Source organism: Scyliorhinus canicula, chromosome 16 (genome assembly GCF_902713615.1).
Source record: "Scyliorhinus canicula chromosome 16, sScyCan1.1, whole genome shotgun sequence".
NCBI lineage: Eukaryota > Metazoa > Chordata > Chondrichthyes > Carcharhiniformes > Scyliorhinidae > Scyliorhinus > Scyliorhinus canicula.
In genome coordinates this window covers 97,762,937-97,785,064 of record NC_052161.1, presented here as the reverse complement: position 1 = coordinate 97,785,064, position 22,128 = coordinate 97,762,937, and the positions used below count along the sequence as shown (strand labels likewise).

At 42.3% G+C, this 22,128-nt stretch overlaps 1 protein-coding gene across 3 annotated transcripts in view; it reads left to right on the top strand.

The window, feature by feature from the left end:
* usp48 (ubiquitin specific peptidase 48) overlaps positions 1-22,128 on the top strand; it is a 155,343-nt gene that overhangs the window by 121,718 nt on the left and 11,497 nt on the right. For all 3 annotated transcript variants that reach the window (XM_038821325.1, XM_038821324.1, XM_038821323.1), the window contains exons 17-20: positions 7,925-8,047; positions 14,393-14,454; positions 16,954-17,064; positions 21,175-21,308. In XM_038821325.1, coding sequence (XP_038677253.1) covers positions 7,925-8,047; positions 14,393-14,454; positions 16,954-17,064; positions 21,175-21,308 — 430 coding nt within the window. The remainder of the gene's footprint in view (positions 1-7,924; positions 8,048-14,392; positions 14,455-16,953; positions 17,065-21,174; positions 21,309-22,128) is intronic.

The window sequence follows — 22,128 nt, the reverse complement described above, 5'->3', positions numbered from 1 at the left end:
GCACAGACAGTGACCCAAGCCAGAATCGAACCTGAGACCCTAGAGCTGTGAAGCGATTGTGCTATCCACAATGCTACCGTGCTGCCCGGTATTCTCAGCTCAGACCTCCTGATTTGTTCAAATAGATGTCTGTTACTTAGAGGATGATTTATTAATCAAACGTTGGGCAATACTTAAGATTTACTGGTGTCCATCAAAGTTAATTCAGTGTCTACGTGCACTGCCTCATGAAAATAGGCTTTTCATGCCACTGCTGGCCATAAACCTTGCTGTAACTAATTAGTTGATACATTCTTAATGCTAAATGCACTGAAATACAATAGTCTATTCATTGTGTGAAACATTCACTGAAATACTGAAGCAATGTCTAAGTTTTCACAGGACACCAAGAGTTCAGTTGATTCATTACCTCAAACAATGACAGTATTTTCACCGTCAAGGCATCTTTAAAAATTTCACTCTTTAGCTATGCTAAACCATGAATCAATCAATGAATCAATAATCTAATGCTATCCTTGTGTCATTAGCAAATTTAGCAACCGCATCTTCAGTTCCTTGATACAATTAATTTATATAAAATATAAGAAGTTGGGGCCTCAGAACTGATCCCTGTGGCACATCCTGTCAACCAGAAAAAGACCCATTTATGCCAATTAATAATGGGAAATAAGGAAATGGAAGATATTTTGCGTTGGTCTTCACTACAGAAGATACAAGAAACATCCCAGAAATAAAACATAGAACAGTACAGCACAGAACAGGCCCTTCGGCCCTCTATGTTGTGCCGAGCATTGTCCGAAACCAAGATCAAGCTATCCCACTCCCTGTCATTCACGTGTGCTCCATGTGCCTATCCAATAACCGCTTGAAAGTTCCTAAAGTGTCCGACTCCACTATCACAGCAGGCAGTCCATTCCACACCCTAACCACTCTCTGAGTAAAGAACCTACCTCGGGTATCCCTTCTATATCTCCCACCCTGAACCTTATAGTTATGCCCCCTTGTAACAGCTACATCCACCCGAGGAAATAGTCTCTGAACGTCCAGTCTATCTATCCCCCTCATCATCTTATAAACCTCTATTAAGTCGCCTCTCATCCTCATCAACTTCAAAGAGAAAAACCCTAGCTCCCTCAACCTTCCCTCATAAGACCTATCCTGCAAACCAGGCAGCATCCTGGTAAATCTCCTTTGCACCCATTCTAATGCTTCCAAATCCTTCCTATAATGAGGTGACCAGAACTGCACACAATACTCTATATGTGGTCTCACCAGGGTCATGTATAGTTGCAGCATAACCCCGTGGCTCTTAAACTCAAGCCCCCTGTTAATAAATGCTAACACACTATAAGCCTTCTTCACGGCTCTATCCACTTGAGTGGCAACCTTCAGAGATCTGTGGACATGAACCCCAAGATCTCTGTTCCGCCACATTCCTCAGAACCCTGCCATTAACCCTGTAATCCGCAATCAAATTTTTTTCTGCCAAAATGAATCACCTCGCACTTATCAGGGTTGAACTCCATCTGCCATTTTTCGGCCCAGCTCTGCATCCTATCAATGTATTTTTGCAGCCTACAACAGCCCTCCACCTCATCCACTACTCGACCAATCTTGGTGTCATCAGCAAATTTACTGACCAGCCCTTCAGCCCCCTCCTCCAAGTCATTGATAAAAATCACAAATAGCAGAGGACCCAGCACTGATCCCTGTGGTACACCGCTGGTGACTGGTCTCCAGTCTGAAAATTTTCCATCCACCACCACCCACTGTCTTCTATGTGATAGCCAGTTACTTATCCAATTGGCCAAATTTCCCTCTATTCCACACCTCCTTACTTTCTTCATGAGCCAACCATGGGGAACCTTATCAAACGCCTTACTAAAATCCATGTATACAACATCAACTACTCTACCTTCATCTACAACCGTAGTTACCTCCTCAAAGAATTCAATCAAATTTGTGAGGCAAGACTTGCCCTTCACGAATCCGTGTTGACTATCCCAGATTAAGCTGCATCTTCCCAAATGGTCATAGATCCTATCCTTCAGGACCTTTTCCATTAATTTACCGACAACTGAAGTAAGACTAACTGGCCTATAATTACCAGGGTCATTCGTATCCCTTTAATTGAACAGAGGAAAACATTCGCCACTCTCCAGTCCTCTGAAACTATCCCCGTGGACAGCGAGGACCCAAAGATCAAAGCCAAAGGCTCTGCAATCTCATCCCTTGCCTCCCAAAGAATCCTTGGATATATCCCATCTGGCCCAGGGGACTTGTCGACCCTAAGGTTTTTCAAAATTGCTAATACATCCTTCCTCAGAACATCTACCTCCTCCAGCTTACCCGCCTGTATGTCACACTCATCCTCAAAAACATGGCCCTTCTCCTTGGTGACATCGAAGAAAAGTATTCATTCAACACCTCTCCTATTTTTTCTGACTCCATGCACAAGTTCCCACTACTGTCCTTGACTGGCCCTAACCTCACCCTGGTCATTCTTTTATTTCTCACAAAAGAGTAAAAAGCCTTGGGGTTTACCTTGACCCGACCCGCCAAGGACTTCTCATGACCCCTAGCTTTCCGAAGCCCTTTTTTTAGCTCATTCATTGCTACCTTGTAACCCGCAAGCGACCCAACTGAACCTTGTTTTCTCATCCTCACATATGCTTCCTTTTTCCTCTGGACAAGACATTCAACCTCCTTTGTGAACCATGGTTCCCTCACATGGCCATTTCCTCCCTGCCTGACAGGGACATACCTATCAAGGACACGCAGTATTTGTGCCTTTCCCTGACAGTTTCTGTTCTCATCTTATGCTGTCTAATTCTTGCTTCATCGCATCATAATTGCCCCTCCCCCAATTATAAACCATGCCCTGTCGTATGGCCCTATCCCCCTCCATTGCAATCGTGAAAGACACCGAATTGTGGTCACTATCTCCAAAATGCTCTCCCACAAACAAATCTAACATTTGGCCCGGTTCATTACCCAGTACCAAATCCAATGTGCCCCCCCCCCCCCCCCCCCCCCCTCTTGTCGGCCTATCCACATATTGTGTCAGGAAACCCTCCTGCACACACTGTACAAAAACTGCCCTATCCGAACTGTTCGACCTATAGAGGTTCCAATCAATATTTGGAAAGTTCAAGTCACCCATGACAACTACCCTGAGACCTCCACACCTATCCATAATCTGTTTTGCAATTTCTTCTTCCACATTTCTATTTGGGGGCCTTAGAAAACTTCTAACAACGTGACCGCTCTTTTCCTATTTGTAACTTCAGCCCATATTACCTCAGTAGGCAGATCCCCTTCGAACTGCCTTTCTGCAGCCGTTAAACTGTCCTTGATTAACAATGCTACTCCTCCACCTCTTTTACCACCTTCCCTACTCTTACTGAAGCATCTATAGTCCGGAACTTCCAACAACCATTCCTGTCCCTGTTCTAACCATGTCTCTGCAATGTCCACAACATTGTAGTCCCAAGTATCAATCCACGCTCCAAGTTCACCTACCTTATTCCGGATGCTTCTTGCATTGTAGTAGACCGACTTCAACCCACCTTTCTGCCTGCTGGCACACTCCTGCGACCTTGATACCCTCCTCAGTACCTCACTACTCTTAACACTGGCTTCTGGACTACAGCTCGTTTTCCCAGCCCCCTGACAAATTAGTTTAAACCCCCCCAAAGAGCCGTAGAAAATTTCCCTCCCAGGATATTGGTGCCCCTCTGGTTCAGGTGCAAACCGTCCTGTCTGTACAGGTCCCACCTTCCCCAGAATATGCTCCAATTATCCACGTACCTGAAACCCTCCCTCCTACACCATCCCTGCAGCCACGTGTTTATCTGCACTCTCTCCCTGTTCCTCAGCTCACTAGCACGTGGCACCGGCAACAAACCAGCTTCTCAGCTTCCACCCTAGCTCCCTAAATTCCTGTTTTAAATCCCCGTCCCTTCTCTTACCTATGTCGTTGGTACCGATGTGTACCACGACTTGTGACTGATCCCTCTCCCCCTTAAGGATTCTGAAAACACGGTCCGAGACATCACGGACCCTGGCACCCGGGAGTCAACATACCATCCGTGAGTCTCTTTTGTTGCCACAGAACCGTCTATCTGTCCCTCTAACTATCGAGTTCCCAGTAACTATTGCTCTCCTGCTCTCTCTCTTTCCCTTCTGAGCCACAGGAACGGGCTCAGTGCTGGAGATCTGTTCACCGTGGCTTACCCCTTGTAGGTCATCCCCCTCAACAGTATCGAAAGCGGTATACTTGTTACTGAGGGGAACGACCACAGAGGATCCCTGCACTGACTACTTCCTCCCAGCCCTCTCTCCGTCACCCATCTATCTTGATTCTTCGGAGTAACTACGTCCCTGAAGCTACTATATATGACTACCTCTGCCTCCCGAATGATCCGAAGTTGCTCCAGTTCCTTAATGCGGTTTCTGAGGAGCTGGAGATGGGTCCACTTCCCACAGGTGAAATCAGCAGGGACACTGACGGCGTTCCTCACCTCAAACATTCTGCAGGAGGAACATTGCACTGCCTTCCCTGCCATCCCCTCTAGATAAAAAAAGAAAAAGAAAGAAAGCGCTTACCTGTTATTCACTCTACCCCTTAGCTTAGAGGAGGTGGAAGGGTGGGGGACACTACAAGTGTAGTGTCTAGGGTTTAGGAACCGCCCAACTTAAATACAGGTAATAATAAAACACTTAACCAGCAACCACTCCGCCCGCGAACAGCAATAAGTTATGGCCCTGCGCAATTTAAATCTTTACTACTTACCCAGCCGTCACTCTGTCCTCACTCCGACCGGATTCAGCTGGAAACTCCCAGCAGTAAGTTTTTTTAAAAATTTCCTCCCCTTCCCAGCAAGCACTCACTCAGCAACCACTGCACCCCGCACGATAGCACCTCAGGAAAAGAAAAACTACTTACCAGTCACCAACCAATCACTTGCCTGCAGGCTGTGATGTCATGGTTCAACTTCTTTCTACTTCTACCTGCCCTCGAGTCTCCCTCTTGATCTTTACTCAGCGGGGATCCTTACAGTGATTGTTTTTTTTGGTTAGAGGAGGAGATAGTGAGGGAAACACTGAAGAAGTGTTTGGGGTTTAACTGTCACTTGACAACAGCTCCTTCACAAACCACCTTCTAGATATAGTGACCGCAATAGCTTCAGGAAATGGAGAAGAGGGTGGAACTCAAGAAAAATAACAGTCACTAGGGATGTGGTACTGAGCAAATGGTTGAAACTGCAGGCTGACCAGTTGCCGGGTCCAATGGACTTTATCCTAGGGTATGTTTCCTGTTAACTAGCCAATTTTCTATTTATGCCAATATGTCCCCCTATACCATGAGCTTTTATTTTCCGTAATAACCTTTGTTGTGGCTTCTTATCAAATGCCTTCTGGAAATCCAAGTATAATACATCCACCAGTTCTCCTTTATCCACAGGACATGTGACTCCTTCAAAAACTCCCAATAAATTGGTTGAACATGATTTCTCTTTCACAAAACCTTGCTGATTCTGCCTGATTGCCTTGAATGCTTCTAAATGCCCTGCTATTATGTATTTCATAATCGTTTCTAACACTTTCCTTATCACAGATATTCGGCTAACTGGCCTGTAGTTTTCTGCTCACTCTCTTCCTTCCTTTTTGAAATAGGAGCTACAGTAACTATTTTCCAATCTAATGGAACCTTCCCTGAATCAAGGGAATTTTGGAAAATTAAAGTTAATATCTCAACTGTCTCACTAGACACTTTAAAACCCTAGCATTGAGTCCATCAGGATCCAGGGACTTGTCAGCCTGCAGTTCCAACAATTTGCTCAGTACTACATCCCTAGTGATTGTAAATAACTTGAGTTCCTCCCCTCCATTTCCTGAAGCTATTTCTGGGATGTTACTTGTATTCTCTAAAATATCTCCCGTCTCCCTATTTTCCATGAATTCCCCAAGTTCACTTCTATAGGACCAACACTCACTTTAACTCTTTAAATTATCGATAGAACCTCTTGCTGTCCGATAGGGATGGTTTAGCTCAGTGGGCTAGACAGCTGGTTTGTAATGCAGAACAGGGCCAGCAGCGCGGGTTCAATTCCTGTACCAGCTTACCCAAACAGGGGACTAGGGGCTTTTCACAGTAACTTCATACTTGTGAAAATAAAAGATTGTTATTATATTTCTAGCCAGCTTTCTCTCGTGCTCTAATTTTTCCCTTTTAATCTTTTAGTCAGAATTTTATATATTCTGCCCAAACTTCTGATGATCTGCTACCTGGCTTTGCATAATTATATGCTTTTTCTTTGTTTGATATTCTGTTTTTTAAAATATTTTTTAGTTTAGCAGGGATGGCGGATTAACCTCTTGGAATTTTTCTTTCATGTTGCAATGTATCTATTCTGTGTATTATGAAATATCCCATTAAAGTTGCCACATTCACCTGTTCGACTCAGGGCTTTTCACAGTAACTTAATTTGAAGCCTACTTGTGACAATAAGCAATTTTCATTTCAAATGTCTGCCTGTGCATCTCTATTGACCTATCTCTTAACCTCATCTGCCAGTTCACTTTAGTTAGCTCTGCTTTCATGCCCTCATATTTGCCCTTATTTAAGTTTGAAAGACTAGTCTGAAACCCATTCCTCTCTCCCTCAAACTGAATGGAAAGGTCAAGCATATTATGGTCACTGCTACCAAGGGTGCCTTTACTGTGAGATCGTTGCACATTACCTGGTCCCATATAGCCTGCTCCACTTGGCTCCAGAATGTGCTGTTCAAAGAAACTAACCTAAAAATATTCTATGAATTCTTCATTAATACTACCTTTGGCAATCTGATTTGTCAGTCTATATGTAGATTAAAATCCCCCATGATTATTGCCGTGCCTTTCTGATAAGCTTCCATTATTTCTCCTTTTATACCCTATTCTGTCTTCTGGGTTCTGTTAAGCGCCTCTACACCACTCCTACAATTGATTTTTTTGCAGGAAATGAAGTATAATTAAAGGTTACGTTTTTTGATCTTTTGGAATTACTTGTATATAATTTCAGATGATACAATTAGACTTTTACAGGGTACGAATTGTCCATTTGGCTTGTGGTGCCTGTGCTGACTTTTCGAATTATCCAATTATTTCCAGTTCCCTGCTCTTCTCCCAGAGCTCTGAAGAAGATTCCTTTTCAAGAATATATCAAATTCCCCTTTGAAGTGACTGCTAAATCTGCTTTGCCAGCCCTCAGGCTGTGCATTGCGGATCACCATAACTTGCCACATAAAATCTCATCTCTCTCCTGGGTGTTTTGCTTGCTTTAGCAAAATCACTCAAGGTTTTGAATATCTTGGTTAAATCTTTTGTTTACCAAGCAGCATAAATCCAGCTTCTCCAGTCTGACCGTGTGACTGAAGCCCCTCACCCCCTTCTATCATTTTAGTAAGTCTCTTATTTCATAGAATTTACAGTGCAGAAGCAGGCCATTTGGCCCATAGAGTCTGCAGCAGCCCTTGGAAAGAGCACCTTACCTAAGCCCACACTTCCACCCTAACACCACACCTCCACCCTATCCCTGTAATTCCACCTAACTATATTTGGACACTAAGGACAATTTTGCATAGCCAATCCACCTAATCTGCACATCTTTGGTCTGTGGGAGGAAACCGGAGCAGCCGGAGGAAACTCACGCAAACGCGGGAAGAACCTGCAGGTTCCGCACAGACAGTGACCCAAGCTGGGAATCGAACCTGGGACCCTGGAGCTGTGAAGCAACTGTGCTAACTACTGTGCTGATCTTCTGCACCCTCTCCAAGGATTTGACACTAAGCTTTAAGAAGCATGTCCAGAATTAGACACAGTACTTAGCTGAAGCCTTACTTCACAAGTCTAACTGAACGCTTTTTGTTTTGTGGAGAAGGTATTAGAAAAGGAGGGTGAAGAAAACGAGACTCTGAGCAAGATGATGGCAAATGAGCAGAAATCAGCACTTCTATGCCTTTTTCAAGACAAGAACAGACCGCTGCTAATCAAATGGCCTGAGGTAAGAGGCTTGACAAGGCAATCCTACTTGTTAACTATTCAGTCATGAAAATAATACAAAAATGTATGGGGGTGGTTCTCCCAAATGGAGCCCAAGTGTTCGCACCGTCGCGTTTCACGATGGCACAAAACGGGCATGGGGATGACCGACTCTGTCCCCCACAGGAGGGCAGCACGGCGCTGGAGCCCTTCACGCAGAGTTCCCGCCGGCAGTGACCATGTGTGAACAGCACCGGCGGGACTCTTGTATCAGCTTGGCCCATGCGGGCCGGAGAATCGGTGGCCCCACTGATTCCAGCAGCAGGCACCGCGTCAAACGCGCCGGCGTAAATGGCGCCGAATCTCCTACCTCGGAGAATCGCACGCCGGCATAGTGGCGGGGTTGTGGCAATTCTCTGGCCCGGCGCGGGGCTTGGAGAATCGCCCCCTACATTTTTGTGTTTTTACTGAATTTGGTATGTGAAATATTAGTATATACCTTAATTAAAATTGCTTAGCTATGAGAGAAATGATTCATGTTAAATGGGTAACTTTTATTGTTTTTCCATGTAGCAGAAGTACTTGTCAGAGATTCTTATTGACTGTTGGAAGCATGATCTAAAGGTAGAAGCAAGGCTATTTCATGTGCCAAAATTTACAAAGCACTCAATTTTTCCCAGGTACTTCACTGAACGAACTTGGTTAGAAGTGCAACGAGTGGTGTTATCTGTTTATTTACTGCTGCCGATTTACACTCGGGACATCCCTCAAGCAGCATTGTGTTGAAGGATCAGTTTATCTGCCACTAGGTGGCATTCACCTGAGGAATTCACTTAGCTCCGAAAGCTAGTGTTTGAAACAATTGGACTTTAACCTGGTGTTGTAAGAGTTCTTACTAGGTGGCAGGGGTTGAGGAAGGAATTTTGAGCTACTCGTCTTTTAGTTAATGCTGTTGCACCTTTTGCTGTCCACTTGAGCTGGTATTGCCATCACCCAATTAATGTTTCCTATCACAATGCAACACTGTAATTGGGATGTGTGAGAGAGATTGTCCTCAACGTTTTCAGCACATTTCAACACACAGCAGTGAAAAACAGCAAGAAAATCTGACCGTTTCTGCTCTGTTTCCATCAATAAAATGTTCCCCCGAGTTCCTTCAAACCTTCCCCCAATCTACCTACAGATTCGCCACTGGCCACATTTGCATCTGTCAGTGTTAACCAGCTCTAGCAGCTGAGAATTTCCAATGCTTTCACTGCTAATCCACTCTTGGGAAGTAAAGTAGACTGAAATATGAGTTGTTGGGATAGTCTGATCAACGTGGATGTGCAACGTTGGATGTTAATAAATCGGGAGAATTTGAACACAGCTTTCTACAGCTCAAAACACTTTTACAAATACCTGTGCTGCTTTTCACAGGCTCACCCACTAATGTACTTTCAAATTCCACCATTGGCTTTGGGGATTTCACTGGAGTAGATACAGCATTCCCTAGGAGAAGCACTGATTGGGAAAGAGGAGAATTTGTCACCATTTTGAAGGAGAAGGCAGTATCAATCAGCGATCTACTGTAGGAAGACCTCAAGCCGCAACTATCTGCCTGTACAACACAGCTCTGGCAGTTACCATCCCCCTAGCTTTAGTGGGGTCAGCATTATTTCAAATTGCTATGGGGATCGCTATGATATCTGTCAGGCTGCAGTACAGATGTGCATTTGTTGGATCACTGGTGCCTTTTGTGGTGGGGCAAAGGGGGGATGCAATTCATCACTTTTGACATTACAGCAGGACAGCTGCGAGATAGGACAATTGTTTCATGAGAGTGGCACATGCCTCTACTAGACTGAGGGGGCTGTAAGGTGTTAAAGAGATGTTTTCACTGCCTGACAGGTCAGGAGCGAAACTGGGTTATGATCTGGAATAATTGGAGCCTATTGTATCCTTCACTTCACCATTCAGGAAGGGCTGGACTTTGACCTGTTTGATGAGATGGCTGTTGTTCAGTTGGATGCAAAACTACATGGAGCAGACACTCATGGTGAGCACTCATAGGAGTCCTCAGTGACTCCTGCAAAGGGCATCAGAAACCAAATAATTTCCTTACTCTTTCTTTCCAAAGCCCAGGCCATCTTTGCCATCATAGTCTGACCTCTGTTAAAATCCCAGACCAGACCCCAAATACTTTTTTTAACTTTTAAAACTGTGAGGAAAGGATGCTTTGCTCCAGGAGTGATTCCACTGAACAATAGGTATCTTTATATTAAAATAAACTTTATCCTTAACACAGGATTAAACATATTAACGTCACTGAAAATGCAATTACTATTACAATTAACAGGTAAAGAATTCTTCAATGAAAGGGAACACTTTAACTTCTAACTGATATGTTCTCTATCTCCAATTAAGCAAAATCCTTCACAGTTCAAGTGCCCTTATGTATAAAGTTAGCAAATGGAGGGATACTTGCTCTTCTCTGGATAGAGGTTTCTTGGAAAGAGTGCTTGGAGAGAGAGAGATAATCTTTATTGTCACAAGTGGGCTTACATTGCAATGAAGTTACTGTGAAAAGCCCCAAGAGAGGCCCTTTCAGACATCAGCTGCAAGTCTTGCTGTCCTTTGCAGACAACTAGTTAACCTTTAGGGGGCAGCACGGTGGTGCAGTGGTTACCACTGCTGCCTCACGACACTGAGAACCCGGGTTTGATCCGGCTCCGTGTCACTGCAGTGTGGATTCTCCACATGTCTGCGTGGGTCTCATCCCACAACCCAATGTTGTACAGGTGAATTGGCCATGTTAAATTGCTCCTTATTGGGGGAAAAAAAAAGAATTGAGTACTCAAAATTTAAAAAAATTAAAAAACCTGACAGCCTTTGGTAAAAGCTGCTCCTCAGCTTCAAACTCTTATCAAAAGCTAAACTGCATGCTACAAACCTGGCTCCTTCCATTAATTACATCGTCTTTACCCCACTTCGATCCCCTGGTCAGTTTACCTATGTCTCAGCACAATGTCTCATTATCTACTCTCGAAGGTTCTTTCTATAAATAAAAGTCCATTAGACCTCTTTGTAAGTGCATACATGGTTGAAATGAACGATAATCTCACTATTACAACAGCTTAATTACATCTTTAGCAACCACAGAGTCTGTATCCTTAACCTGGATTATTTATTAATATTACTGCAACAGATATATATGTATTTATACCTGAACTCCAGTTATTATAAACATTACTTTTTAAAAAATAAATTTAGAGTACACAATTCATTTTTTCCAATTATGGGGCAATTTAGCATGGCCAATCCACCTAGCCTGCACATCTTTGGGTTGTGGGGGCGAAACCCACGGAAGCACGGGGAGAATGCAAACTCCACACAGACAGTGAACCGGAGCCGGGATCGAACCTGGGACCTCGGTGCCGTGAGGCAGCAGGGCTAACTATTATAAACATTACTAAATGTAAAGTCACCATAGTCCCAGATGACCGTAGGCTGTTTTCCCCTTTGAGGTGAATCTGCTCTGCTGACCTGGCTCTACATCACAAACCAACTATCTAGCCAACTGAGCTAAAACAGCCCCATTACTACAATAGATATAAAATAGAATATATATATACCAATTTCTTACGTTCATCACACCTCCTCCCACTTTTAAAGAAAAGGACATTCTCTCTAAATACTAGTCATCCTACAGCATAAATTTTTTTTTTCCTCTGTCTCTAGGTGAATGTTTCTTTAATCATCGCCCAAGTAAATAAGTTAGTACCGAATGCTTGAATATTTTCCTGTATGGTTGGAACATTCATAAATAGCAAAGTGTCATGCTAATGTGCAGTCTATTTTGAGATGGCAATTGCGAAGTGACACATCATCCCTACTCTTTCCTAACATTGGCACCCAGAGGAAGTACACTTCCATGTGCCGCCAGAGGCCCAATTCACGCAAAGTGATTGGTATTACATATACAAATGCACAGACCCAAGAAGTCTATGGATAAATCCCTGTACCTGCCAGTGGTGGGTGCAATATTTTTAAAGGTACAACAGTAAAGGTACAACCTCACGGCACCGAGGTCCCAGGTTCGATCCCGGCTCCGGTTCACTGTCTGTGTGGAGTTTGCATTCTCCCCGTGCTTCCGTGGGTTTCGCCCCCACAACCCAAAGATATGCAGGCTAGGTGGATTGGCCATGCTAAATTGCCCCATAATTGGAAAAAATGAATTGTGTACTCTAAATTTATTTTTAATTTAGATCGGAGTGGGGTAAAGACGATGTAATTGCTTCAAGGCAATTCTATCTCGCCGCTTATCCCAAAACCCTCACATCCAAAGGGTGATAGAGATCAAACCCTTTTCTCTTAAATCCAGTGGTGAGAGTGCTAGCGACTGGGCTTCTCCCTACATCTGAATATGAAGAAGAAATTTCAGGAGGTATGTTTCCCCTCTCTCCCTCTGCCCCCTACTCTTGCTCCTGCCACCAAATCCTAATCCTAAAAAGAATCTTTATACAAACTTTGCTGCTTGGTTGTCTCTATATTGGTATCCAGTCTAGTGTGAAATGCCAGCTTCCACCTTGGGTGCATTCTCCAGTAACTCCACTAAAATCCATCATTGGATTAACTTATGGTATGAGGAAACTCAGTGGGTATCCATGGGAGAGAATGATTATATCCCATCTCTTTCTCTTGCCTTGAATGAGGAAGAAGTCATTCTGCCCTGACTGCTTACCCAGATGGATGAAAATGGTATTATTTGAAGAACTGTGGGGAGTTATGTCTTGGCCAGTGTTTATCCTTCAAGCAACATAAAGCAGATTATCCAGTCATTATCAAATTAATATTTGTGGTATTGTGCTGTGGATAAATTGGCTGCCACATTTTTGACATTGCAGCAATGGCCATATTTCAAAATATTTCACTGGTTGTAAAGTGCTTTGGAATGTCCTGAGGTTGTGAAAGATCCTTTCAGGCAAATGGTAAGGTGGAATAAATGATTACTTTATGTGTGTAATCATCTCTAAACTATTCAGCAGATGCACTATAATCTGGGAAATGCTTACCCTTTTCCAAGTACTAGGTGTGAGATTTAACTCACTGAAAACACATTCAGTTATCAGGCTCTAGCCTTTAGCAATAAAGGATGGATAATTTGTTGAAGTAAAATAGAGCTCAGAAAAAAGGCTTGGAGAGATTTGTGAAGAATGATATTGAAAGTTCGGGTGGTACTGTTTGGGAACTAAGGGATTTCAGTCTGACTTAATTGAAACGGTTGATCAATCCAGGCACATTGCTCATGGTGGCATAGGATTCAAACATCAGTCACACACGTTTAAAATTATTTTTGATTAAAACTCTGGTACTATTTCTATAGTGGGTGGCACAGTGGTTAGCACTGTTGCTTGGCAGCTCCAGGGTCCCAAGTTCGATTCCCGGCTTGGGTCACTGTCTGTGTGGAGTGTTCTCCCTGTGTCTGCATGGGTTTCCTCCGGGTGCTCCGGTTTCCCCTTTCAAGTCACAAAAGGCGTGCTGTTAGGTAATTTGGACATTCTAAATTCTCCCTCCATGTACCCGGATAGGTGCCAGAATGCGGCGACTAGGGGTTTTCCACAGTAACTTCATTGCAATGTTAATGTAAGCCTATTTGTGACAATGACAATAAAGATTATTATTATTGAACAAAGGATAATGAAAATAAATTATCAGGCCGATTTTTAAATGTGTTGATGTAACTGGATGCACCTCTCCTGGAGTGGATGGTGGGGTGGGTGGGATATGGTAAGTCAGTGAGAGGCAGATAAATGGAGCTGACACCATACTAGGAGTTAGCAACACTGAAAAGGAGGCCTGGAACTTGACAAAAATGGTGGGAGGGTAGAATGTGGGGATTGGCTCACTGGTGGATTATTGCAAACAAAGCACAAAGGGCAGAAAAAGTGATGAAGAGGGCTGACAGCAAGTTGCTTGTTCCCAAGCTACCCAATACTGTTCTATTGGCAGCTTGGTGCACGAGCATCCTGCAGAGAGCTGGCTGTTGATTTTTCCTCTTGTGAAGAAGCTGAATTCGGCTTGGCATCACACACCAAGTGATCTGTGTTTTCATTAATATGGAGAACTGAGATAGCACCGTGTTCAACCGGGATAATAGCAAGCTTTCAAAGTAAGACCAAGATGTTGACTATAACATTTCGTAGTTGAGGTATATTACCCTGAAAAACATTACAAATTGTAAACTATGGCTACTATGACTAAATGTTTTTCTTAAATAAGCCTGATTTCTCAGGCAGGTAACAACATAACAGAAAACTGCTTTGGCTGGCTTTGTTCCATAATCATATAGGTTTTTATTTACAGTATCTTTATGTATGTTTTCCAGGAGACTGAGGTTCTATACATTGTTTCCCAGTTTTTTGTTGAAGAATGGAAAAAATTCATCAGGTGACATTTTGTTTTATTTTTATATAACTTCTCATTATTTAAATATACTTTGTTCAAAATCGCAAGAGATTTTAAACTGACAGGTGCATTTTTTTGTGAATGGGTGAGGAAAGAATTATGCTTCTTGGCTTCAAGTATAATATTTAGCCTTACTTAAAAAGTGGCTTTCAGGGGGTAGCATGGTGGCGCAGTGGTCAGCACTGCTGCCTCATGTCGTCAAAGACCCGGGTTCAATCCCGGCCCCAGGTCAGTGTCCATGTGGAGTTTGCATATTCTCCCCGTGTCTGCGCATGGGTCTCATCCCCACAACCCAAAGATGTGCAGGGTAGGTGGATTGGCCACGCTAAATTGCCCCTTAATTGGAAAAAAATATTTGGGTACTCTAAATTTATTTTTAAGAAGTGGCTTTCTTCTTCATCAAATGCACTTATAAGTTGCAAACTCTGCCCGGAATGCTGCCTCTATGAATTTAGAGTCACATAGGAAGTACAAGCACCACTGTATCCTGGTCTTTGATGAATGTTGGGCCTTATTCTAGGATAGCACCTTCGTACATTTTCTCCTAAGTTTTTGTAGTCGTTAATTTGATTACCGTACTTATTTTGAAAATCTTTCTAAGGTGTTCTAAATTGCTGAATTTGGCAGTCACTGCTGCAGATTTCTGATTTTTAGAATGCGTTTTATTTCAAGTATTTTTAGTCAACTTTCCCCGGTCTGTTGGCCTTGATTTAATGATGGCAGTCAGATCTAGACTTGTGCATGTTTCCCATCATCTCCCACCCAGTAATATATGATTGCCACTGGAAAGCTGGTTGGCACTTCTGATGGAATGCCATTACCAGATGCCCTAGAAGTCTTTTGCATCCTGGACATTAATTTCTCCACTATTGGAGAAATGCTTTTAGCTGCTTCAGGCCCCGAACTCTGGAATTCACTTTTCGAAATGTCTCTGTTTTAAATTGCTCTTCAATCAAGCTTTTGATCAAACTCCTGTCGCTCAATGTAAAAAGATTCTTAACAATAGCTGTCTTGTTAAGCACCTTGGGATGTTTTTCTACATTAAATTTCCTTTTTTCAGCACGTTGTTATTGCCCACCAATTTTAATGACCTAATACAAGAATTTCATACGGTTTGTGAGCAACTAACCGAAGGGAGGAGGCTACACAAATACCCCAATCTTCAATAATGGGTAAGCCCAGCACACCAGTGTGAAAGACTAGGCTTTTTAAAAATCAATCATTAATGGGATGTGGCCAGCATTGGCTTGGCCAGCATTTATTGCTCATCAGTAAGTGGCTTGCTAGGCCATCTCGGAGACCATTTAAGAGTCAACCACATTGCTGTGGGTCTGGAGTCACATGTAAGCCAGACCAGGTAAAGGTGACAGTTTTACTTCCCTGAAGGACATTAGTGAACCAGGTGGGATTTTTAGACAATCAACAATGGTTTCATGGTCAATATTAGAATTTTAATTTCAGATTTTTATGGAATTCAAGTTTCGCCATCTGCTGTGGTGGGATTCGAGCCCATATCCCCAGAGTTTACTCTGAATTGCTAGTCAAGTGACAATACCACTGTGTACCGCTTCCCTGATGCTGAAGCATTTGCAACTGTTTTCTGCCCGAAGTGTCAAGTATAGACCCTCTTCGACCTTTTCATGATATTCCTGACATCACAGATGCCAGTCTTCAGCCAGTTCAGTTCACTCCACATGATAACAAATGGCTGAAGGCACTGAATACATCAAAGACTATGTGCCCTGACGCTATCCGTACTTGTAGTAATATAGTCTATGTCACTTGGGTCTCCTTTTTGATGCTCCATTTGAAAAGAGCTATGTTGAAGTTCCAGAACATGCCCCTATGTGCAGCAAGGGTGGAAAAGGCCTAAGTGACCAGTAAGGCACCAAAACGTTAATAGGGCATTGATGAACATTTCATTTGTATGTGGAAGTTGAGCGACCTTCAAAGAATAAAGAAGACAATATTTACTCTTTGAATAAGTTCATGTACATAATTAGTTCATTAACATGTAAGTACATTTGCAGCTACGGTCAGCTGTCCGCTATAGCACTGAAAGTTAGTTGATAATTTAATCCTGTCATCTACTGTTCCCTCTGTTTTGAGAATTGTGCCAGAGGAACATTGCTCTTGGTAAGAGTTGAGCAGCATGGCTTCAGCTTCTTGCTAGTGTTGGTCCAGCTAGACTGGTGCAGCAACAGACCTGGATTATTGGTGAAGCTACATTGGAAAAATGCAGCGTCATCAAACTATATCGGTGCACATAAGCTCTTTTGTATTAGATAAGGGGATGCAAGGCAGGAAAATCACTTGAAGGTGCTGCAATCTGAACTGACATCTTAACATCTGCATTTTAATAATGTTCCAATTCAGAGAGGAAATAATTGAATCAGAACAAAAAGCACTACTTCAATGTGGAACATATTGCATTGTTATAAATCCCTCCCCTGTGCATTCATTTGATTCTGTTTGCTGAAGGAAGCCAACGAAATGCAGTCCGGTATCATCTGTGGGCAACAATGCACTTCTCTGTCCGCACGGAGGTCTCATGTTTACAGCAGATTCGATGACCAAAGAGGATTCAAAACAGTGAGTCTTATTCCATCGTTTTAACAATCTGCACCTGCAGAGGCTTAAACATTTAATCCTTTTAGGCAACTAAGTTATGGTTCCAATATAGTTTTTATTTTCTTTAGAAACATGTTTCATTGAAAACTGAAATGAAAATCATTAGTGTCTCCTCACTGGTTCAGTATCTACATGCAAAACAAAAATCAGGTGGAGGAGGATCTGAAACAGACTGGAATATAAAGTGGAGCAAGTTGTGCTTCATTTGTACTGAGTCTTGTTCAGACTCCATCTGGAGTAACTGCATTCGGCTTTGGGCACTAGCTTTGGAAGAAAGGCTACCCTGTAAGGGGAGCAGTGCAGATTCACAGAATGATGCTGAGACTTGGAGGATTGAATTAAGACAGGTTGCATGAATTTGGCTTGTATTTCCTTGACTTTAGAGAATTGAAGGGTTCCCATTGGGGTGCTTAAATGTTAGAAGGATTTGATATGGCAGCTACAGGAATTGTTTATTGTGGGGGAATTGAGAACAAAAGGGCACAACAAAATTAGAGCTAGACTGTTCAGTGAAATCGGGAAGCTTTTTTTTTTCCACACAAGGTAGTTGAAACCTGGAACCCTCTCGCAAAAGCCTGTGGATGTTATGGAGCAATAGGAGCTTCCAAAAATAATTGAATGATGAAACAGGCTTGAAGGGCTGAGTGGTCTAGTCCTGTTCCTCTGTTTCCAGAATCTGGAGATATTCATCCACTCCAGACTTTTGTTTTGAGCTGCACTGTTCCTTTTTCCTCTTTGGCAGGAATCCCAAATGTTCATTAGATGTCTACCTTTATTGTTCAGTGTTATAATTCCCGTAGAGATTGATAACTTTAAAAAATATATTTTACCGACTTAAAAGACTTTTACTGTAACAACCAAACTAAAAGCAACAATGACTAAACCTTACTTAGTAGGCAACTAATATTAAACGGTAACCTTTATTTGTGTCTCTGCATGACCGATAACCCTACACTGCATACATATACACAACAGTATGCACCCCATGGATTGCAGTCCTCACAGTACCCAGTTCAAAGCTACTCTCAGCTTTCAATGGGCTTGCTTCTTACCGTTTTGGCAAGTCGTAATCTCTGGTGACCATCAAAAGTCCTTTCCCTCGGTCTTCCAAGAAATTGCGAAGCAACATCCAGCGGCATGGCCCACCTGGATGATTTCTTCTCCCAGTCATGCCAGGAGCAGTCTCTGAACTCTTAAATTATTGCTGATTCCCTCTGCTTGAGGACCAGCTGCCACCAGCATTCCGCCTGGAACAAATCCCCTCAAGTTGATCTTGCAAGTGAGAACACAATTCTGTCAGAAACCTCAACAAGCTCTGGTTGCTGGGTCAAATGTGCTTTCCCAGTTGGCTTATGTGATATGTGCTGAATTTAACAGTATTTTGATAATAGAGATCCTGCAATTCCTCAGAATGAATAATCAAAACTAATCTTAATGACAGGACAAAATCTGATCGACATGGGAAAAGGGACAATTTGTTTTGGGGATTTCAGGCCTTCGACAGCCTCATGACTTCCTAGAAGGGGTAGTTTATGTATGTCTCACACCCTAACCCCATCCATTTCCTCCCAGTAACAAGGACCCTTCAGGTTTCTTGAGGCAGAAGCTTGCAACAAGAAGTATTTCTAAAATGTATCATTTCCACAGCAAATAGCAATTTGTCACTCCATATCTGAGACTTTATCTCATAGAAAAGGAATTGCTGTCTGAGTGGCATTCCTACAGATTGTTGGATCAGGCTATCAATCTAAGGCTATGAGGATTTTTTTCTCTTGTCTCAAGCAACAACAACTTTGAAGTAGTAACACTTTACAAGGTGGGGAATCAGTTATTTCCTACTGGTGACACTGCACCTGAAATGCTTACTAGTCTTAGCCAAACTCGTGGGTTCCTCTCTATCTCAAGTATTTTATATGTTTTCAACCACATTTGACAGCGTAGGATAATGGGTTCTTCAGAATTATGCTCCAAGCTGTTCTGGAGATGTAGACCGTTTGGGAGGCCCATTTGTGTTTCTCCACTTTTTCTGTATATATGCCTTGTAATAAAGAAAGCAAATGGAATGCTGTCATTTATAGCTAAAGGAATAGAGTATAACGGTAACAAAGTGTTGCAACTGTACAAGGCGTTGGTGAGACCGCACCTGGAGTATTGTGCACAGTTTTGGTCCCCTAATTTGAGGAAAGATGTAGTGGCATTGGAGGCAGATCAGAGGAGGTTCACTAGATTGATTCCAGAGATGAGGAGTTTGTCTTATGACGAGAGATTGAGCAGTTTAGGCCTATGCTCTCTAGAGTTTTGAAGAATGAGGGTATATCAAATTGAGGTATATAAAATGATAAAAGGTATGGATAAAGTAGACGTGGAGCGGATGCTTCCTCTTTTGGGACATTCTGGAACAAGAGGTCATAGTCTCAGGGTAAAGGGTAGCAAATTTAAAACCGAGATGAGGAGAAACTACTTCTTCCAAAGGGTTGTGAATCTGTGGAATTCGCTACCCCAGAGTGTGGTGGATGCTGGTCAATGAGTAAATTTAAGGAAGAGTTAGACAGGTTTTTAATTAGGAATGGGTTGAAGGGTTATGGAGAATGGAAAGGATGGTGGAGTTGAGGCCATGATGAGATCAGCCACGATCGTATTAAACTGTGGAACAGGCTCGAGAGACTAAATTGTTTATTTCTGCTCCTAGTTCCTATGTTCTAAGAAATAACTTTTCTGTCTAATTCCACCTTCCAGCTCTTGGTTTGTAACCCTGTAGGTAACAGCATCTCAAGCACAAATCTGGTGTTCTGATAGGGGGATTTCTTGATTAATAAGGGGATCAGGGGTTATCGGGAGAAGGCAGGAGAATGGGGATGAGGAACATAGCAGCCATGATCAAATGGCGGAGCAGACTCAATGGGCCGAATGGCCTAATTCTGCTCCTATATCTTATGGTCTTTGCTATCTCCAGCTGTCCATATCCTGTTTACCCATCTCCTCTATGGTTGCTGACCTACATAGTCTCCTGGTTGAGGAATACCTCGATTTAAAAATTCTCATTCTTGTATTCAAAGCCCTCCTTGGCTTTGACCCGGGCTATCCCTGTAATCTCCCGGTCCCCAGCAACCCTGAGATATCTTCAACTATGTGTTCCTGATTTTATTCACTTCACCATTGATGGCCTTCAGCTGCCAAGGCCCTGAGCTCTGGACTTCTTTCCCAAATTATCCTCCTGGTTTTATCTTTTTTCTCCTTAAAACCTACCTTCACCTACTTTAATATCCTTTTATGGATATGTCAGTATGTTGTTTGATAATGCTCCTGTGAAGCAGGTTGGGAGTTTGATTAATATAGTGATATAAATGTAAGTTATATTTTCTTGTATGTGGAGGTTGAATGATGGATGTTACTACCTATGGTTGACTTTCCTCTGCGTTTGTCCAGTACAGACTACAGATGCAACACTATATCTCATTCTATTCATTTTTCTCTATCTGAAATGTCTTGGAGCTGTGTTTTATCCATCATTTTTTTAAGGTTAACAGGTTTTCATACCAATTTCGTAATCAAAATGTTGGTAAGTGCTCTTGCAGCTAGAAGCCAGTCTCCGATTGAGGCTCCGTGCCGTGGGTCTTCGACCTGTAATTAATATTATTGAAGGGGTGCTGAGCCCTGAACCTATTGATGTTCACCATGCACTAATGACGACTTCTATTTGCCTGTGGCAGCTGAACTTCTTTAAAATAATGGAAAATATTCTGCTTGCAGCAAGAAATTCATTACTTTGGAGATGGCTACAGATACTGTTCAACATTTTGTGAGGATAGTGACTAAAATTTATTCAAAGAATAAGACTGAACAAATAGATCTGGGCAATTCCAGTTAAACCTATGGGGATGAATTAGCAGCTCCATTCTAATAGCTGTTTTAGTTGGTGTTTGACTATTGTGACTCCATGGCCTGTAATATTTGTGCTATTTTTGAGGTGGGCTCCTGCAGTATTAACCCTCTTATATTTTGTGTGTTTGTGATTTTGTTCAACTAAAACATTCTTTCAAAATTCAATAACCTGTATCTTCCTTTGCACAGTGTAGCTCTTTTATGGCCAAATGAATGGGAAATCATCCACAAGTTATTTGTTGTTGATAATACAATTAAAGTTATTCGTCTAATAAACACTGGAGAAACTGGCACTGTACAACTGGAATATAGCACTAGTCCTGGTAAGCAGATTTTCCTAAATGAGTGTTGGCATGAAGGATTGTCTTTGTTTAATTGTTATATTTCCACAGTTGATGTAAATTATTCTAATTTTAATGGTCTGCTGCGTTCTCTTGTCTCTACTTTTGTCAAGAATTTTCAAATACTGGTTTTAAATGTGCTGGTAATTCTCCTCTCTCCATAATTTCAATTATAGTAGCCACACTGCTCTCTCCCTCTTGTTTTAAAAACCTGTGACGATGGTGAAATTTTGCTCCTGTTTCAACATGAGCTGCAGCAAGGCGTATACACATCAAGTGGAGTGGGTGAGGCTGTCTATTTTTGTACACAGTCACAGTCATGTTCAGCTGTGCTGTCTGCGGTGCTGTTTGCACAAATCCAAAGTAAAGCCTTTCCCATACTGACAGATGCAGGCCCAATCAGCCAATACCAATGTCTTTATTTAAGTTGAAATGGGCTAATATCCTGTGAGGACAAAATTAGCTTTTTAACCATAGAGCTACGTATATTTCATGGTGATATTTCCACGTGCCAGATTCAATATGTAACACGTAGCTTAACAAAGCAGCAATCTGTTTCATGTTGGTTATACGCCAAGTAGATTTTGCTGCCACTATTGAACAAACTACTGAGCCTACTTTACCACAAGATTTTGAACAACTATTATTTGTTTCTTCATCTATATTTCAAGATTTTAAAATTATACCAAGTGAAGTCAAATAATGTCATCCGATAGAGCATTAACTTGATAAACGCTAATGAATGGTGATGTAATCTAGAACTCGGTCAAGAATTTTGGAAGTTTGATTGTGCACAGCCTGT